This window comes from Crinia signifera, chromosome 5, assembly GCF_055691185.1.
Source record: "Crinia signifera chromosome 5, ASM5569118v1, whole genome shotgun sequence".
Lineage (NCBI taxonomy): Eukaryota > Metazoa > Chordata > Amphibia > Anura > Myobatrachidae > Crinia > Crinia signifera.
Window position 1 is genome coordinate 25323657 of NC_139221.1, and position 19836 is coordinate 25343492.

General features: G+C 42.8%; 1 protein-coding gene across 4 annotated transcripts in view; it reads left to right on the top strand.

Annotated features, from left to right (window-relative positions):
• Positions 1–19836, top strand: part of ETV1 (ETS variant transcription factor 1) — a 58513-nt gene that overhangs the window by 19630 nt on the left and 19047 nt on the right. For all 4 annotated transcript variants that reach the window (XM_083186805.1, XM_083186802.1, XM_083186803.1 and 1 more), the window contains 3 exons: positions 10576–10705; positions 13650–13838; positions 16676–16923. In XM_083186805.1, coding sequence (XP_083042931.1) covers positions 10576–10705; positions 13650–13838; positions 16676–16923 — 567 coding nt within the window. The remainder of the gene's footprint in view (positions 1–10575; positions 10706–13649; positions 13839–16675; positions 16924–19836) is intronic.

Genomic DNA, 19836 nt, shown 5'->3' on the forward strand with positions numbered 1-19836 from the left:
AAGAAAGAAGAGCATTTTGCAAACAAATTTGCATTATAAACAATACGCTATAATCAGATGCTTTTTAATATAAATAAATATATATATATATTTGCATTAATACATGTTGTTGATTAACTTGTTGCAATTTTTAGCCCGTTTTGGCAAGCAATTATTTAAAGATAAAAATTGTCATTTATTGAAACTTTATGCAAAAGAACACAGGAGTTTTATTTATTTCAATGAATTCTTTGACTTTAAGGTGCAAAGCCTGTATCTGTAATTACTGTATTTTCAATTAATTCAATAAATATAAGTATTAACAGCACTTCACTTTTTCCACATTTTTTTATGTTACAGCCTTATTCCCAAATGGAATAAATTTTATTTTTTCCCCTCAAAATTCTACACACAATACCCCATAATGACAATGGGGGGGGAAAGTTTTTGGAGATTTATGTAAATTTATTAAAAATGAAAAAAAAAAAAAAAAAAGAAATCACATGTACATAAGTATTCTCAATCTTCGCCATAAAGTTCAAAATTGTGATCAGGTGCTTCTGGTTTCCACTGATCATCCCTAAGATCCTACAGCATAATTGGAGTCTACCTGATGTAAATTCAATTGATTAGACATGATTTGGAAAGGCGCACACCTATCTATATAAGGTCCCACACTTGACTGTGCATGTCAGAGCACAAACCAAGGATGGAGTCAAAGGAATTGTCTGTAAACCTCCAAGACAGAATTGTCCTGAGGCACAAATCTGGGGAATGGTATAGAAAAATATCTGCTGCTTTGAAGGTCCCAATGAGAGCACAGTGGCCTCCATCATCTTTAACCGGAAGAAGTTTGAAATCACCAGGACTGATTCCTTCCTAGAGCTGGCTGGTCTTCTTAACCTGAGCGGTCGGGGCAGAAGGGCCCTAGTCATGGAGGTGACCACGAACCCAATGGCCACTCTGTCAAAACTACAGCATTTTTCTATGGAGAGAGGAGAACCTTCCAGAAGGACAACCATCTCTGCAGCAATCCACCAATCAGGCCTATAAGGTAGAGTGGCCAGACGGAATCCATTCCTTAGTGAAACGCACATGGCAGTCTACCTGGAGTTTGCCAAAATGCACTTGAAGGACTCTCCATCCATGTGAATCAAAATTCTTTGATTGAACTCTTTGGTGTGAATGCCATGATTGTAGGAAACCAGGCACTGCTCATCACCAGGCCAATACCATCCCTACAGTGAAGCATGGTGGTGGCAGCATCATGCTGTGGAGAGGTTTTTCAGCGGCAGGAACTAGGAGACTAGTCAGGATAGTGGGAAAGATGAATGCAGAAAATGTACAGAGTCATCCTGGATGAAAACCTGCTCCAGAGCGCTCTTGACCTCAGACTGGGGCAACAGTTCATCTGGACAATGACTCTAAACACACAGACAAGATATCAAAGGAGAGGCTTCAGGACAACTCTGTGAATGTCCTTGAGTGGCCCAGCCAGAGCCCAGACTTCAGTCAGATTTGATCATCTCTGGAATGATCTGAAAATGGCTGTGCACTGACGCGTCCCATCCAAACCAGGTAGAATTTGAGAGGTGCTGTAAAAAGGAATGGGTGAACCTGCCCATAGATACAGTAGGTGCGCCAAGCTTGTGGAATCATAATCAAAAAGACTTGAGGCTGTAATTGCTGCCAAAGGTGCATCAACAAAGTACTGAGCAAAGGCTGTGAATACTTATGTACATGCGGTTTCTTAGTTTTTATTTTTGAATAAATTTGCAAAAATTTCCCCAAAATGTCTTTCATATTGTCATTAAGGGGCATTGTGTGTAGAATTTTGAGGGAAAAAATTAATTTATTCCATTTAGGAATAAAGGCTGTAAACATAACAAAATGTGGAAAAAGTGATGCGCTGTGAATATTTTCCGGATGCAGCTTTGGTGCTCAATCATACTAAAGAAATTTAAGGATGAAATGTGACAAGGGCCCAGGGGACTCAGGTTGTACTAAGTTATTACTACTTTTACCCTAGACAAGAAAAAAATACTACTCACTTACAGAAAATCAATTAGGTAGTCTAGGATTTAACACCGTATCCTTCTAGTGTCATTAGCAGGAATCACCTTTGCCCTTAACAAATTTTACAGCTGCACAGTTGAGCCAAATAAAGACCATCTGTCTTTCTGTCTCTTGTAATATGTTCTTCCACGCTGTATACAGGACGTCGGGAAGGTAATGTTTTGAGCAGACATTGCCTATACACAGTGGCCGCGTTATACCTATTTTAGCACCTAGACATGACAGCCCTCCTTACCCTCGCCACTCTTTGGCAAGCCACAAATACTCATTGGCACTCTTCAACCACCTGGCTCTTTTATAAAAAAAACTACCCTCCGCCCCCCCTCCCACCGTCCCCACTGGCACCTCTGAACCCCCCCCCCCCCCCCCATATTTTACATTTTTACATTACCTGCCACAATTCTACTTCGTCAATGGAGCCAGGAACTACTTCATGGACAAGTGCCTATGTGTATGTAATGAGAAGCCCTTTGCAGCGCCCCTTGGTACAACCCTGCCCAATGGAAGATGCTGTCTGTTTTAAGGAACATGCAACATCACTGAGGCATACAGTGCCTCGAGCCTCAGAGTTGTCACCGGTTCCTAGTGAATTGTTAGGTTCCCATTCCCCAAAATGTCTGTCTCCTGCAATGTGAATTTGCATTTTCAGACTTCATTGTATATTCAAACCCCCGTGGTGCAGATTCCTTTAGTTCCGCAAGTGCTACGTGCATTGACGCTACGCAGAATGTTGGCGCTGAACAACAATACTTAACTTTATTTTCAACCAGCGTGCAAGATGTGCTAAGCCTGAAAAGTGATAAAATGGAGAGTGATAAAGTTCCCACTGCCATGTCAGAGGTTGTGTTTGGAAAATGACAGTTAGGAGCTGATTCATTGGTGGTTTATCACTCTTTTTTTTTTTTTTTTTGACCGTTGTTCCCATAATTGCGCACAGCCACTGTCCAACCACATCCATCTCCTTTGGAGTTTGAAGGGAAAATTTACTAAAAGTCGTGATGTTGCCCATAGCAACCAATCGGGGCCAGATGCACTAAGCTTCAAAAGTGATAAAATGGAGAGTGATAAACTGCCAGCCAATCAGCTCCTACCTGCCATGTCACAGTCTGTGTTTAAAAAATGTCATGCAGGAGCTGATTGGTTGGTTGTTTATCAATCTCCATTTTATCACTTTTGAAGCATCTGGTCCCTAATATGTTTGGTTGCTAACATCTCTTTTTTTTAATTTTTTTAAATTTTTAGCTGTTAGTAAATTTACCTGTGACTGCCCATGTTCCGTTGTATATTTGCCTCAAGCAGACAGAAGAATACATTGGCATCAGTCTCACTGCATGAAACCATAACTGATTTGATGCTTCAGGATTTTGGATCTCTTTCAGATAACCTTGATTATTAATTCAGGATCTACCTAGTCTGCAATAATGACAGCTATAACAGAAGGGGCCATTCAGACCCGTTTGTTACAGGGCTATGTCGACCTTCCGACATGTCGACCTTAATGCATGTCGACCTAATGATTATCGACCAACTTGCTGTCTACCCAATGATCCCAACCCCTATCAGGTACTCCTTTTTTATGTTTGCAAATATTTACTGAACCCTCATTCGCTGTTTTATAACGGCACTGGATCTAAAATAAAGTTGATTATATAAAATTGATACGTTAAAAGAATCAGAGATCTATATGTAAAAGTTGGCTGTAGATGATGTGATGCTATCGCTTGCAAATGAATAGATCTTTGCTTGGGATCTGTGCATTAATATGGGGGGGGGGGGCGACTTGGCCTATCGCCTGTGAGATTCAGGCACGGGAGCGATTTACAAGGATCCCGTCTGTAAATATCTGTAAAATCTTTTTAAAGCGTTGGCCATTTAAAAAGGCATCTTAAATCCCAAGGGGTGTGGATCATAAGGTTGATCACGAATTTGACGACAGGCAATAAGTCGAAACGAGAATCGGGGCCAACATGGTCTTTGTCGACACAAGAAAAAGACAACACCTGTTTTTCAGGGTTTTTTTGGGTGTACATGCTTCAGTCCATACAGTATGCCTCGCTTCACTACCGCTGCGGTCATCACACTTTACCATTCCCAGTCGTGGTCCATGTGGATCGTTCAGTATAATAAAAGTTCGAAAAATAAAGAAAAACTCATGTAGACCATTACATTGTCGACTTAATGCATGTTGAGTTATTGTCATAAAAAATCATGTCGACCCAAAGTCTGGATCTCCACATCGATGATTTTCAAATATAATTTGCATACACAAAATCCGGATCTTCTTCTACACCTGTATAGCAAGTTTTTTATTTTTTTTCTTATTTTTTTTTAAAAAAAATTTCAGGATGGGCACATGATGGGCACATGTTTTGTATCAAATTCCTCCCTGAAAACCTTGTGTTGTATTCGCACAACATTCCATCTTACTTTCTGGATATTCTTCATAAGCTGTGCTCTCATGGAGATGCCTCATGCCTCCCTGAGGTCAATCCTTCCCAGTGAATTGATAGGTTGCTTTCCCATGGATATTAGCTTGAAAAAACAAAATCGCACTTTTGTTACTTAACCGGGGCACGTCACACTTATCACCGCGCCGAACTAGAGAAAGTAAGGTCAATCGTGTGTTGTGCGTTTAGGTTTTTTTGTGAGAGTTTTAATAGCAGTTTAGAAATGTTATCGCTAGATTTGTCACAGACATAATTCACATCTTTCTTCGGGCACGGTAAACAAGAAAAATGGTTTAATGGTCCCATAAAAGCCACTCTATGCTGATAGCTGAGATTAGGCCTTTCAGTAATGGATTTTGGCGTGGGGGAAGGGCGATGGCTTGGCAGAGGTAAATGTACTGGAAGAGAATCTGTGAGAGTCTCTGATATATGTCAAGTGCTTTCCGTCTTGTTTTGTGTACAGGAAGACAGATTGAGAGAGCCTGTGACACTGTCGTCCTTATCGGGTGTACAGGCCTTCCCCCTCGCTTCTGGAATTTAACCAGGTGCTAACTGAAGCTCCTTATAATCCCTAAATTACAGGCGCTTCGTTAAAGCGAAGGAACACTCTACTGGCCGATTCGGAGCATTCTATACATCTGCAATTTAACAGGTTGTGAAGCTCTTAGCACTGTAAAGATTCCTAATAAACCAGGCATGTCCGAACTGTGGACCTCCAGCTGTTGTGAAACTACACATCCCAGCATGCCTTGCCATAGTTTTAGCATCCCCTAAAAAATGGCAAAACTGTGGCAAGGCATGATGGGAACAGCTGAAGGGCCATAGTTTGGACATGCCTGTCCTAAACCATTATGTACATCTTGAGTCCCACCAAGGGTGTTATAGTAGAGATACAGGAACCGCTTGATGCTGCACTGTAATTCCACAAAAAATTCCTAGTGTGCGCAAGCACACATGGCTAATAAAGTTGATTATATTCTATTCTATCTTCTGTTAAATCCACCATGTTATTAAAAACGTAACTACAATTACGCCAAATCCTTAATATTTCTCACACACACACACACACACACACACACACACACACACACACACACACACACACACACACACACACACACGTACCCTTCCCACTTTTTTGTTGGGGTGTGGATCATTAGATTGACTAGGGTCAAAAAGGTCAACACAGTTCTTGTGTCAACCTAGACCCCCCTCCCCCAATTAGGTAACGTGTACCCTTGCTTCGGGCACTTTCCCCTTTTCAATAGTAGCCGACATGGATTGTAAAGTTTGTGTGAAAAACCCATGTTGAACTATTCATATGTTGTCCTGTTGACCATGTCCACAATTTGCCTGTTGACCTATTAAATATCGACCTAACAACTGGAACCACTTATTATTATGAGCCTGTCCAATGGTAGCAAATTAGCGCATAGTGTTCCCTCATTTAAACTATGAAACCTGACCCCATAAGAGTGATGATCACTAACCTTCCCGTCTGGGTTCTTGACTACCATCCAGCCTTTGTTGCCTCTTTAAGGAACGTCATTGGGAATTATAGTTCAGAATTCCGTTGTGAGGATACATCTGATGTCTATTGGTTGATTCTGGGGCTAAATAAACAATACCATATTGATAGGAGACTGGCCCTATAAGAGGTGGAGAGAGATAAAGTATTAACCAATGAGCTCCTAATTGCTATGTTACAGGCTGTGTTTAAAGTGTGACTGTAGTTTATTGTTTGGTACAGTGCCATATAATCCACGGGGAGACAGGGCGGCGCCCCGGGGTCCCCACACCGGCACTGCTGTGGTGGGTGGCAGGCAGCGGGGTCAGGCAGGGGGGCCTCTGCGGCAGATGAGAAGTCAGTGGCGGGGTCCCTGCAGTGGATGGGAAGTCAGCGGCGCGGTCCCTGCGGCAGATGGGAACTAGTATCTCTATGCCCTGCCGCTGACTGCCCATCCGCCTCAGGGACCCCGCCGCTCACTGCCCACCTGCTGCAGGTACCCTGCTGCCTCCCCAGTGCTGCATGGACCCCGCCTGCAGTGCTGCACAGATCCCCGCTGCCTGGACTCCACGATACCCAGGTACCAGATGGGGTGGGGGCTGCCTCCGTCGTGGGGGTATCCTCCATCCCACAATTTTGTTGTTCAGGGCCCCCACAGACCTTCATCCAGCCCTGATTTGGTATATTATATCTCTTCAGGACTTTGTACATAGACCCCTCTATCCCCATACACGCTAGATGATATATTGTACATCGTTCATATGGTCTAGTGTGTACGGTCAATATTTGGTCCTGCACATCGTTAACGCTTCCCCCCCCCAATAGGCTGTGCTGCATGCACAATGGTGAAAATATCTTTAATGACATCATTCAACGCGTATTCTCTATATCGTTCGCCGGGAGCTCTGAATAAATCGTTAATAATTTTGTTTGCGGAGCTCATCGCCTAGTGTGTATTGGGCTTTACTTTTTCCAGGTCCAAAGTTCGCGCTCTTTCTGCTCTGCTTCCAACTCAGAAACGGCCCCTAACGAATCCAAAAGAAAGTATTGTCTAGTCAGTGCACGAAGAGTTTACAGTCTATTCCAACCTGTCTCTCCTGACTAGCCACTAAAAAAAAACTAGAAAAGAAAATCCACAGACGACTTGCTACTTTATTGAAACCATGTTGCTGCACTATATAAAAAAAGTTTGTAGTCTCTTAGTACAGTGACAATTTCAATGTACATATATTATCTATTCTTTGTAAATTAGATTCAGTGCATACAGTAACTGCTTTTCAGATCTGCACAGTATGCATTGTATAATTTATTTATTTTCTTTTTGTCTGTCTGAGGTTATGCTCTGCACTTGATTCTGCAACACTGGCATAATCTAGTCTTTGTAGGAGCACTTGATACTTATTCAGCATTCTGGTTGAAGTGTTACTGTAGTATGCACGTCTGAGTGCTCTACTCTCAAACTTTACCGATGCAGCACAGTCCTGAGTCCACACACACATTAAAGATTTTTTTTTTTCTCCAGCGTGCAAGCAAAATGTATATAAGCAGGCAGAAGTCTGGAGCCGTGTTCAGAGACTTTAATTTAATTAGTGTTGATCATGACTCCAGATGATGGTGATTTGATAAGGAATAATTTAGTACTTAACAGGTTTTAACATCAACCAGCTCCATGTGGGGAGGCGAAACAAATTGCAGAATTGAGCTTTCCTCTGCAAATCCTAGCGAGGGGGAGAGGGCGTCCTTCGCAGATGCACAAGCTTTTGGTAGCATGAAATACTGTGATTTAAAGGGAAGTACAGGGTTTTCCTTTCAGGTTTGCGTTAAAGGGACACGCATGGAAAAACAGCCTGAACCTCTTGCAATTTCCTCCTGTCTCAAAATTCAAAGTTGGCAAATAAATTAATATTCATTAGTTACTTACCCAAATAAAGTAGTTTGTTTATTAGGGTTTATCCTTTAAAAGTAGGTGGAAATGTTACATTTTATATTAATAACTGGGCCTATTCACTAAACAGGTGATGCAGGAGATTCAATGAAATCTCCTCCTTACCGGTGGTCATCCCCCGATGAAGAATGTGGTCACCATAATTCACTAGTATGAGAACCTCTATAATCCTCAGTTCATCAAACTCCAAAAAGGAAATTATTTATGGAATATATTGCAAGAATGAATGCCATCCTGCAGCAGGAACTGCCTAAGCTCTAGTGTAATTGAATTTATCTGGTGCATTGGTCTTAAACTGTGTATAATGATTCATTTTATTTGATTCCGTTCTGTAGCTCACATTAAAAGTTCTTTAGAAATGGAGCTATTTACATACCTCCCAACATTGAGGAGGGACGATGTTGCACGCTGAAGGTGCACCCGTAAATTCTGGAGGCATGGCCTAGCGAGGAGGCATGGCCTGTACTTGCGATGCTCCCACGAGGCCATGCCCCATTTTTGCCACTGTGGGGGCATGAATTGACATTACGCCCCCATTATGCCCCCCCTGACAGGGGGACTCCCAACTGCCCCCCCCTCCTCTGCGGGAAGCTGCTGTCCATGGGAACGTCCCCAAAAATGGGACGTTCCCGCAGAAAGCGGAACAGTTGGGAGGTATGTATTTAGGCCTATTTATTAGGTAATACTAGCAAGTTAGCGGTTTTGAGGACGGCTTTGCATAGCGCTACGCTATACAAAGCCGTCCTCTCCCCACTGACTGCGCCGGGCAGGGGGAAAGCCACTCAGTGTGTATGCAGTAAGTGGCTTCCCCCCCCAGCAATGGCAGCGATCATTGCTGTCCATACACGCTGGGCATAGTCGCAAAGTGTGTATGGACCTTAACTGACACATGCAATGGATTTCAGAAGCCTATTGAAACCTCCTCCCTCTTGCATGAGTTTAGCTAGAATCATTATGCCTATCTAAAGTTCCAGAGGTTGGGGTGCATCGTAAAATCTATATAGGAATTCAGCCTCCGAGCTCCGCAATAAATGCTAACGAATGTCACTTGGGCCAACTGAAAATAAAATCATCTCATTGTTCTTTGTGTGACTTCCATGTGTTTGAGTTACGGCTGCTATTTTTAAACATTGCTAGTTACATGTTGCGGCACCTAATCTAATTATTGCAGTATCGTTAATGTCCCTAATACATGTCTTATATTCATATTGTGTATCATATTTGCAAATCTATGTAGGCAAAACCTTGATCCAAACTGTTTTTAATCACAACATTACGTTTAAGAATGACTTATTTGTGGGGGAGCAACCAGAAGCCTATGCATTAATTAAACCTATTAACCGTTCATTTAGATCAGGCATGTCCAAACTGTGGCCCTCCAGCTGTTGTGAAACTACACGTCCCATCATGCCTTGCCACAGCTTTGCTATAAGGGAATGCTAAAACTATAGCAAGGCATGCTGGGATGTATAGTTTCACAACAGCTGGAGGGCCACAGTTTGGATATGCCTGATTTGAATTAATCTGTTAAATCGTGGCTTTTAAAAGTATTCAAATGACCGATTATGGAAATTGATCAACTGTTTGTGTGATTGTTCTTTCATTGTTTTAGTTTGGATACTTGATTTGGAGTCATTATATCCTGTCATGCATAGAACATGGTCAATTGAAGATGGGATGTTGCTATGGGCAACCAATCAGATTTTATCTTCTAAAAGGTGCTAAAAATAAGTAGATTTTGATTGGTTGCTATGGGCAACATCCCATCTTCAATAGAACTCCCATCTTGGTAAATAAACCCAAAGACCAGTATCCTATTAGATGTGTAATTTATTTACCACACATTAGATCAGGCTTTTTAGTACTATCGTGCTATATTCAATTATAGGAAAGTACAATCCCTGGTGAATGTCAGCTTAAGGCCCCCATACACTATGCGATATGGGAACGATTTCACCCGATTCGGATGAATCGGGCAGTGAAATCGGCCCAAATCGCACTTGTAGACATCCCCTCCGATCCGATGCGCGGTCCCGTGCACATCGGATCGGGGTCGGGAGGTCGGACGGGCTGCACATAAGATTTGCCAAATCTTATGTGCAGCCCAGCCCCGGAGCCGTGCGGGGGACAGCAGCGGGCGGGGGATGCCGGCTATAGAGAGCCAAGCAGGGGGAGGCTGCATATGGCGCCGGGCTGGAGGAAGCTGTTGCGGTGGGGTGACAGCGGGAGGCGAGCAGGGAGAACTTGATGACATGACGCTGGCTGCCGGGCAGCGCCGCAGCGACGGGAGCCGGGAGAAACAGATAACTTTAAAAAAAAAAAAAAAAACACCCATAGAGATGACTAGCAAGCCATTGATTGGCTGAGACCTCTCTCAGCCAATCAGCGATTGGCTGAGAGAGGTCTCAGCCAATCAAGTCGGACTAATGTATGACAATCAAGTAGGACAAGTCGGACTAATGTATGGGGGCCTTTACAGGGCTAATTGGATAGCCCCAGGGGATACATTAATTTACTGTAGCTAATTGGATACTGCCCCGAATTGGGGGTTTATTGCATGTCACAGTTTACATATCAATGCACTTTTGAACCATACTTATTAATATCTTTTTGTTTCCTAGTGGCCTTTCATGGTGTCCCTTTAAAAATAAAGAAAGAGCCCCACAGTCCCTGCTCGGACCTGAGCACTGCTTGCAGCCAGGAACAGCCCTTTAAGTTCAGCTATGGAGAAAAGTGCCTGTACAATGTCAGGTAAGCGCAGACCTGTGTACTTTACTTATTACCAGTGGCGGATCCAGAGGAGGGGCTGCAGCACAGTCCAAAATTCAAATAGGGGAGCAACACTCACTGCCACGTGAGAAACTCATGTCAACCTTCTGAACTTCCCATTGTCGACCTAATGCTTGTGACAACATGTCGACCGCAGTATTCCCTTGTCTCCTGAAGGCTATAAATCAATGATTTGAAAAGACTATGGGGCCCTGTTCAATGCTGTCTTCCCCCGACTGCATTGAACAAGGATCTCGACAGAACGGGCACAATTTTCCAGGCAGTCAGGCCTGTTCTGCCGAGAATGGCCGGAAATTGTTGAGCTCGCGGCCGCAGCTTGATGATTTCAGTCTGTTTCTTGCGGCTTTGCCCCCTTTTCGGCAATCGGCAGGTGGGGCATTGATTCCTGCCTGCAGAATCACCGCCGAGCCAGCCGAGAACGGGACAGGGTCACGGCGGTTGGGCCAGCTCAACAGTCGTGACATGGAATTGAATATGCCCCCTATGGGGGAGATGTACCAAGCCTTGGACAGAGATCACGTACATACTGTACAAAGCATTCAATCATCTCAGTATACGAAATTACAAGCTTCTAATGTAGGGTAGACACCAGAACGAGTTGGCCCAAAACGACCCAATTTAGATACAATCTCGACCGATTGTATGTAAATTGGGCATTTTTGGGCCATTTCTGATCCGATTCATAGCTCCACGGGTCGTTTGGTCGTTTTTCAGATCGTACCATCAACTGGGTACAAATTGAATTGGACTCAGATCATATGTGGGTTGTGAGCTCCACCAATCGTACAGTCATCTTACGACCCGCCCACGATCTGCATCGTTCTGGTGTGTACCCAGCATAACTCCTTCTCCACTTGATCTATCTCCAAGGCTTGATACCTCTCCCCCAGATTGTGGTGTTGAATCGGTTTGTGATTTCTCTGCAACCTCAGCAGCTGAATTCACAATCACCATACAAAGAGATTAGGACACCTTTCTAATTTACTAGTCTTCCCAGTTGCCAGTTGTATAATTTATGGGCCCTCCTGGCTCTCGTTCCTTTCCATGAGAAATAATGCTTTTCAAGCAGAGTGTTTTCAAAAAGCTTTTTAACCTTTGCTTTCTTTACCGTAATGCATTTTTGTTTAGTATAGGCGAGACAGGCTTTTAAAGTGATTTACGCCGTCCAGTTCAGGATGGATTGGGGCTCGTAGGTAGATCTTGCAGATCAGGTGATATTTTTGCGATATAATTTTAATCTTTTTTTCCGTTTTATAGAACGTTTTATTAAACAAGTCGTAATCCTTTCTGGTTTTTTTTATAGTCGTAAAAAAGTGGTCTGGTTATCCCCACTTGAGACCATATCGTGAACCGTTAGGTTGTCCGTTTTTTATAGGGATCGTTTGGTTGATTGAAACAAGGGCAGTAAGACGTCTGCGAGGCGACTAGGTGGAAAATTTACAGCCTGACCGTGCATTCGGATATCGTGACCCTGTGTGATAAACCGGACACTAGAGACATTGGGCCTGATCCAGTCCCCTGCGAATTTGCTGTATATCTGACCTTTATCTGCGAGCGGATTTTTTGCCTGTACGGCTGCATGCGAATGAGTGTGTAAGCGAACACCTCCATTCGCATTCAGGCACGGACATTCAGTTGGCGAAGGGAGGGTAGACACTAGAACTGCTTAGCGAGCATGTCTGAATCCGGCTTATTGTCCCGCTTAATTTAAACATTTTTGTTCTGCAATTTCTTTTAATATATATATTAATTACATATTAATGTTAAAAGTTGTGTTTGCGGATTATCATAGGCTCGTGGTTTGAGGCCAAGATTTGGAAAGGCTTAGCGGTATCTCCCTTAACCCTTACAGGTCCAATAACTAGTCAGGCTCAAAAGCCCTAGCGCTAGTAGCAGATCCAGTGGGGAGCCACTTTAAGATCAGAACATTAACATCGTTCAACATTCAATGTAGAGCATTTTTGAATAATAATGAAAAAAAAAAATTACAATTAAATTAAACATTTAAACCAGACTATTTGAATTACAAAAAAAAAATTGGACTGCAAAGGGTTAAGATTGAGGTATTGTACAAGGCAAAGTCTCTGGGCCATATTAGACTTATCTCCTCCGTAGGTCCTTCTGTCATTCTTATTCATGTGCAATAACCAAATTAAATACTTTGAGGTGGGCTGGTGGCAGGGGGCTGATCTGATATCATCATTAAGGCCTTTGTACTCTGTCACTGGGGACGTGACCAGGTCAGATGATTGAACAGAGCGCAGGCAAAGAGGAACGAGCGACAAATCCTATCACTGCTATTGGACTACACTGCAAAATATCCTAAAACCAATCCTTATTTATGCTACTATGTACTAGACCAGTGTTTTTCAACCACTGGGCCATGGCACACTAGTGTGCCTTGAGCTGTTCTCAAGTGTGCCACCAGATCTAGAGATGCCCAAACCAGTTTACAGCCACCACCAGTTCAACTGTTATTTACTGGTCTCTGCTGTTCATGTAAAGGGCCAATGTATTTTATTTTTTTTTACCTGTGGGGACCAGTGTGATTGTTTTTTTTTAATATGTGGGCCAATAGGTTTGTTTTTTTCCTGTGGGGTCCGATGTGTTTTGCCCTGTGGGGATATCTTGGTGTGCCTTGGCAATTTTAAAATCTTATTTAGTGTGCCGCAAGGTAAAAAGGTTGGAAATTACTGTACTAGGCTCTTTTAAGAAAATATATTTTTGGAGCTTAAGGTCCCCACAAAGCGACACAACTAAAAATATCTTAATTCAGCATTTGACAACATATTTATTATTACAGCCAGCATTAACATTTTTGCAGAAATAGGCATAATGATTTCTGGAACATAAGAGCGCGATGTCGAGTTGTTTTTGCTTATAGTATTTTTGGGTTTATTCTCAGTGCCTATGATCAGAAGCCGCAAGTTGGAATGAGGCCCTCTAACCCCCCAACACCCTCAAGCACTCCAGTGTCTCCATTACACCATGCATCACCCAGCACAGCACAGAATCCAAAACCAGAGAGACTGTTTCCTACTCACCTTCCACCGTCCCAGCCGATCCCAGACAGCAGTTACTCAATGGACCACAGGTGAGGCCATGCTGCTTTTCCCTATGCTACCCAATCTCCTCTGTCGCTTTTAGTGAACAGAATGATCTTGTCATGTATGTTCAAAGTTGCGCTCTACATGCTGCCATATGTGAAGGTACTTACTAAGTGACTGATCTGGATATTAAGAAATAGCTGCCCAGCTATCCGCAACGTGGGTGTCTGTGTATATATATGTATGTGCCCTATCAGATTATACATATCATTTTGTAGGATGCAATAGAGAAATGATAGACGGAATCTGATTTAGTTGCTATGGGCAACAACACATGTTTTTAAAAAAAAATTTGAAACTTTTAAATGAATTTACCCCTTAATGTTGAAAGTTATGATGTTGATGAGAAACATGAAATGCTGACATTGATAGTTATTAGTGTTCTGCTGCGGGACAAGAGGGTTAAGGTTACGTATTTGACGGAGGGCTAGGTATAGGGCCAGTGTACTCACCGGATCATATGGCCCTTTATATTTGTGTTATTGCATTTTGCGGTCACTCTAATTGGATGAAAATGGGTATAGTTATGTTGCTATACTCTTATTTATGCATTTTGTTTGGTGCATTTCCTGGTTATAGACTGCAGGAGTCACTGTTGTCACTAATATGTTTGCGCCAGCAATAGTGACCTCTGTAGGCAAAAAGAAGGTACTTCAGTGCATCGTAACAATCCGTTGAACCTTTATAAATTTGGAGTGATTTCCCTCAGCCGCAATTATGACACTTAATTATGGACAATTAAAGGGAGACCAAGGGCCAGATTCTCTAAGCTTCAAAAGTGATAAAATGGAGAGTGATAAACAGCCAGCCAATCAGCTCCTGTCTGACATTTTTCAAACACAGTCTGTGACATGGCAGGTAGGAGTTGATTGGCTGGCTGTTTATCACTCTCCATTTTATCACTTTTAAAGCTTAGAGAATCTAGCCCATAATCTTATGAGTATCCACAGTTGCAGATTTTGCCACATATATATATATATATATATATATATATATATATATATATATATATATATATATATATATATATATATATATATATATATATATATATATATATATATATATTTTTTTTTTTACTTTTTCTAGTCCTGTGTATACATTTATGTCTGTACAGAGTGATATGTGCGTAGATGGTACATTTTGTTTATAAATATAAAAGTGATTACCGTACTGCAAATATTCGCAACCTGTGGCATGCTGGGACTTGTAGTTCCACAACTGCTTGCCATCCAGGATTTCTGTAATTATAGGATTATTGTGTGTAAGGGGTGACCGAAGTTCTGTATCTGGACAGATTTATTTTGCACAAAGGAATACTGGAATGTAAGACTAGACATCCGTGTATCATGTCGTGTTGCCATTGGCGTTTCCCTATCTCCATATTCCTACAGAAACATGGAAATTCTACTTTTTGAATCCGTTTTGCATTGCAAATTATTTCTAGCGCAGACTAAAATGCTACTATGTTGTTAGCTAATGGGTCTGAATCACGGTGTCTGGATGCAAAATGCCATAAATAACTCCATTCAGGGCTGTGATTTGTTGCAGCCTGCTGCTCCCATCATAAATCTGTATTCCACGCGTGACCTTCAATGGTTAATGCCGAAGCCCCAGTCTGCATATTGAGCTGTGCGGCTCTCTAAAATAATATCACACAATTAACCTCTGATGGACCTGCTGGAGGTTAATTCCCTTGTCTTTTATATTGCAATAGCAGAGGAAAATAATGACTATCCAGATGGGTGACAGACAATATCTATGTTGGCAGTCAGTAGGTCGACATAGATGAACAACATGGTCAAAATGTCAACACAAGCAATCTGTTAACATGGCAATGGTCGACACATTGAAATGTGGTATACGATTGAGAATGGTACATTAGCCTGGCGAACAAAGCAGTACACCAACACCGCTTTCACCCCGCACAAAGAACCCGGTCGATCCCAGGATGTTGAAGTTGGATACCATGTCACTGTGCAGTGTGAAAGGGCCTTTAAAAAAGTCCAGAGTCCAGCATCCAGGTGATCCAACTCGGGTTAAAAGAAGGGTTTTGCCCAGGTCGGACCCGGGTTGTTGAAGGTGGACCCAGGTCACTCTGCGGTGTGAAAGAGCCTTTTAAAAAATTCCTGAGTCCAGCAACCTGGCAGTCTGACCCGGGTTAAAAGATGGGTTTTAACTGGGTCGGACCTGGATAAATGTGAACAGTGTTAACGTGAATTATCTATTGTGGGAGTGTAAGGTGTTGCACACAAAACCTGGTTAATGTAAGATTTATAATACAGATGTAGCCACCTTCATTATTGCCTGCTTGCCGCACCTAATGAGCACCTGCGGTGCGGGATTGCTTATGGCCGCTCAGTGCGTTTCCATGAGCTGTGGGAGCACAGGGGTTACATGAGGTGATTAGCCCAGCTACATGTGCATAACTTATTCTATACTAAAATTGTAGAATTGTACCTCGGTCCTCCCTGGCCAAAATTCCAGTTATTGTTCTTGATTCCGAGTTGGACGCACCAGCGATGTAATTTACACCTGTGTCCTGATTATGTTCGTACAGATTTACAGGTCAGGTTTAGAATGTTTCAGGATTGTGATTCGGAGTGATGGGGGGGGGATTTAAAAATACACTGAGATGTTGCGCGCTATGGGAGTGTTGCAATTTTCTGTGGCATAAAGTTGCAAAAGACGCAATGATGGGCGTAATTGTGCCCTAATCCGAATTGGGCCCACTAACTGTTATTTAGCATCTTTCTGCTATTCTAGAACAATTTCGGAGGATTTATTTGAAAGGTTCAGGTGATTTTCATCTTTTGCATTTCAGGTTTCGCCGGCAGCTCTCAGAACCCTGCAATTCGTTCCCACCGCTCCCCACGCTGCCAAGGGAAGGGCGACCAGTCTACCAGCGACAGATGTCCGAACCCAGCATCCAGTTCCCTCCTCAAGGATTTAAGCAAGAATACCACGATCCAGTATATGAACATGGCACTATGGTCGGGAATGCACCGAACCAGAACTTCCCTCCACCCCTTATGATTAAGCAGGAGCCAAGAGACTTTGCTTATGACTCCGGTAATTATATTGGTTACTTAGTTATTGGCTTATGCAATTATTTATGAATGTATATAAAGCCTTTCTTTCACTTTTACGGGCAGAATTCACTTACCCATGGGTGAAAGTCATTTTACCGTGGTGAAAAAAGTTAAGAATCCTCGGACTTCAACACATGGGGCTATTCAATTGTATTCCCTTTTTCACCAAATCACCTTGTTAACTTAGAGTATTATAGTGGGCGTTCACAGGCGCTAACGCACAGAATCTGTGATAACTTGATGGATTCGTCTGTTAACAGGGTTGCGGCACCCGTTAAACCGCTAGTTGGGGATTTAATTTTTGAACTTGCTGTGGCAGGTGAATAGAAATCCCCCATAACTACTGGTTTCGGGATTAATTGGATAGCCCCAGGGGATCAATGAGCCTGCAGTAATATACCATGGCTAATTGAATTCCGCTCTCAAACTCTCGTTCCCTTAGAGTTTTTGTCAAAAATATTTATGTGTGTGTGTGTATGTATGTATGTAAATACATATATTTTAAATATTTTTAAATATATGTTTTCATAATACAAGTCGCTTTGACCTCTAACACATTAAATATATTGATGATTGTGATATTACAATTTTTCTATGCTGTTTTATATCTTTCTTTTATATACGGTACAACATCCAAAGCGAAGTTTAGCCGGCCGCATACAAACCAATTTGTATTGATTGTACATTGATTAGGCCATCTGATGATAGACTCTGTGCATTCGCCACTGGCAGTATACTTGCTCTGCCTAACTGGTGCCCAAAATGTGTACTTTTCTTCTTTTCATCCAAACTGCTATCTAATTCACTGATGAATCTTTGGCAGATGCAGTTGTACTGCAGGAAGATACGTGTTTTGCCTTTAGATAAATGACAAAGCTTTATCGCTCCCTAGCAGATTATTTGTACTGTACGGGTTTATTTTCTTCAGCACACAAACCAAATGACAAAAAAAAAAAAAAACCTCAAACTTAGCAGCCAATCATAAATGTCTGCTTTTTGTGTGCAAAAAGCTAAAACTGCAAAGCATACCGTGTCAGTTATATAATTGAAATGTTAACTGTTTGAGCCCACTGGTGTCTGATTGCAGCAATATCTTTGCTGTCATGTATTAAATAGTTCTGGAATAGTGCAAAGGTCGGAGTGACATCACAAGTGCCAGAGAACAATTTCCGTTGGCAAATGCTTGTGTGTGTGTGTGTGTGTGTGTGTGTGTGTGTGTATATATATGACTCCATATGTTGTGTTGCAACATCATTAAAGAAAAGTTTGCGTTGATTTCCCTGCTGGGCTGCATGCAGTCAATGATGATGTGAGTGCGGCCTCTCGCACAAATACACACGTATCGCTGAGATCAAGAGTTACTGTAAGTGCTACAGTCTCGCTAGTTATTTGATTTGAGAATTGTGCAGTCTGGATTTACTCCTTATGCATTAACAGGGGTCAGAAGAACACAGGCTGCTTTTAAGTCCATAATGGACGTCTGTGGATGGTCTTAAACCAATCACGTAGGTTTTAGTGATGAGTGATTGATCTCCAGGGGGCCGCCTTTTGTAAGCGCTGTCTTTTTACATGAATGGGCTTTGTATGGCTCAGAGATTCATTCATAAGGACGAGGAGTAGACTGGGAGAGAAAAAAAGTCGTTCAATAATGTTGAGCTGGAAGGTTTCGCGTTCCATCAGCTGTTCTGCTTGCCAGATAACTTGAAGCGGTGATTAATGTTCATTGGCTGTGCCAGTATGTTATATGACTCTGGTTTATGGGCTGCGTGTACCGGATATATACACAGATGTAGGAATCTGTGTTCTGAACTGTGAAAGATAAAGGAACAGATCGCTGGGAATAAGTTATTTTTTCTTCTGCGCTTGCTAAGGAGACCTAGCGGGGTCTGAGCTGTAGACCTTAGAGAGACTTTGTTGGAATAAGTGTGACCCCATAACCGAATGGGGTACGGATTATGGATTTAATGAACGGTGCAGTTGTATATGGTGCGGTCTTTTAAAGAGCTGGCATACAATCTAGTCCTGTATTTTTTAGAAAATCATCCACCCCGATCTGGATGCTCTGTGGGTGCATGAGCGCCCACAATCAATGTACTAATCTCCCTGAATATCCAGGAGACTCCTGGATTTCAGCTTCACCCAAAGAGAGCAGAGCTTTCCCGGACCCTGCCCTTTTTTCCTGGTTACGTGGGAGGGGCTTCATGTTGCGGATTGCGGGATTGTGCAGCGGGGAAGCCACAATGGTGCAGTTTGACTTCTGAGGGTTGAGGTCTTAAAAGAAAGCAGCAGTTGGGAAAGTGCTGTGTGACAGTTGGGGTATTGCTGGGGGCAAGTAGCAGTCGAGGTGGAGGGGTGTTAAGGGCAAACAGCAGTTGGGGTACTGCTGGTGTTAGAAGGGAATATGGGCAGGTAGTGCTGGGGATAGAGAGGGGGCGAGGGTAGATAGCAGCTGGGGCAATGTCTGGGGTGCAAATAGGGGGTAAGGGGCAGACAGTACTTGGAGTAAAGGTAGTGGATCTTGATACCATGACCTCTTGTGGGTACTTTAGGACTGCGGTTGAGAACCACTGTTACTTGTATCATAACTTGTACCATAGAAATACAATCTGGGCCCTTTTATAAAGCACAGGGGCATTTTGCCAGGAGACCTGTGTGTTCTAGAGATCCCTTGTTAGAAAAGCATCCAGGCTTATTCTTATACAGGGTTGCCTACCCTCCCGGAATGGCCGGGAGGGTCCCAGGAATCGGGTCCCCCTCCCGGCCCCCCGGAAAGGTTGGCAATCCTCCCGCATATCCCCCCCAGCTCCCGCAATGTGTCCCTTGGCGGGGGGTCCGCGGGTAAAATGCCACGATCGCGGCATTTTAGCCCCGCCCCCGCTGTGCAATGCCTGAA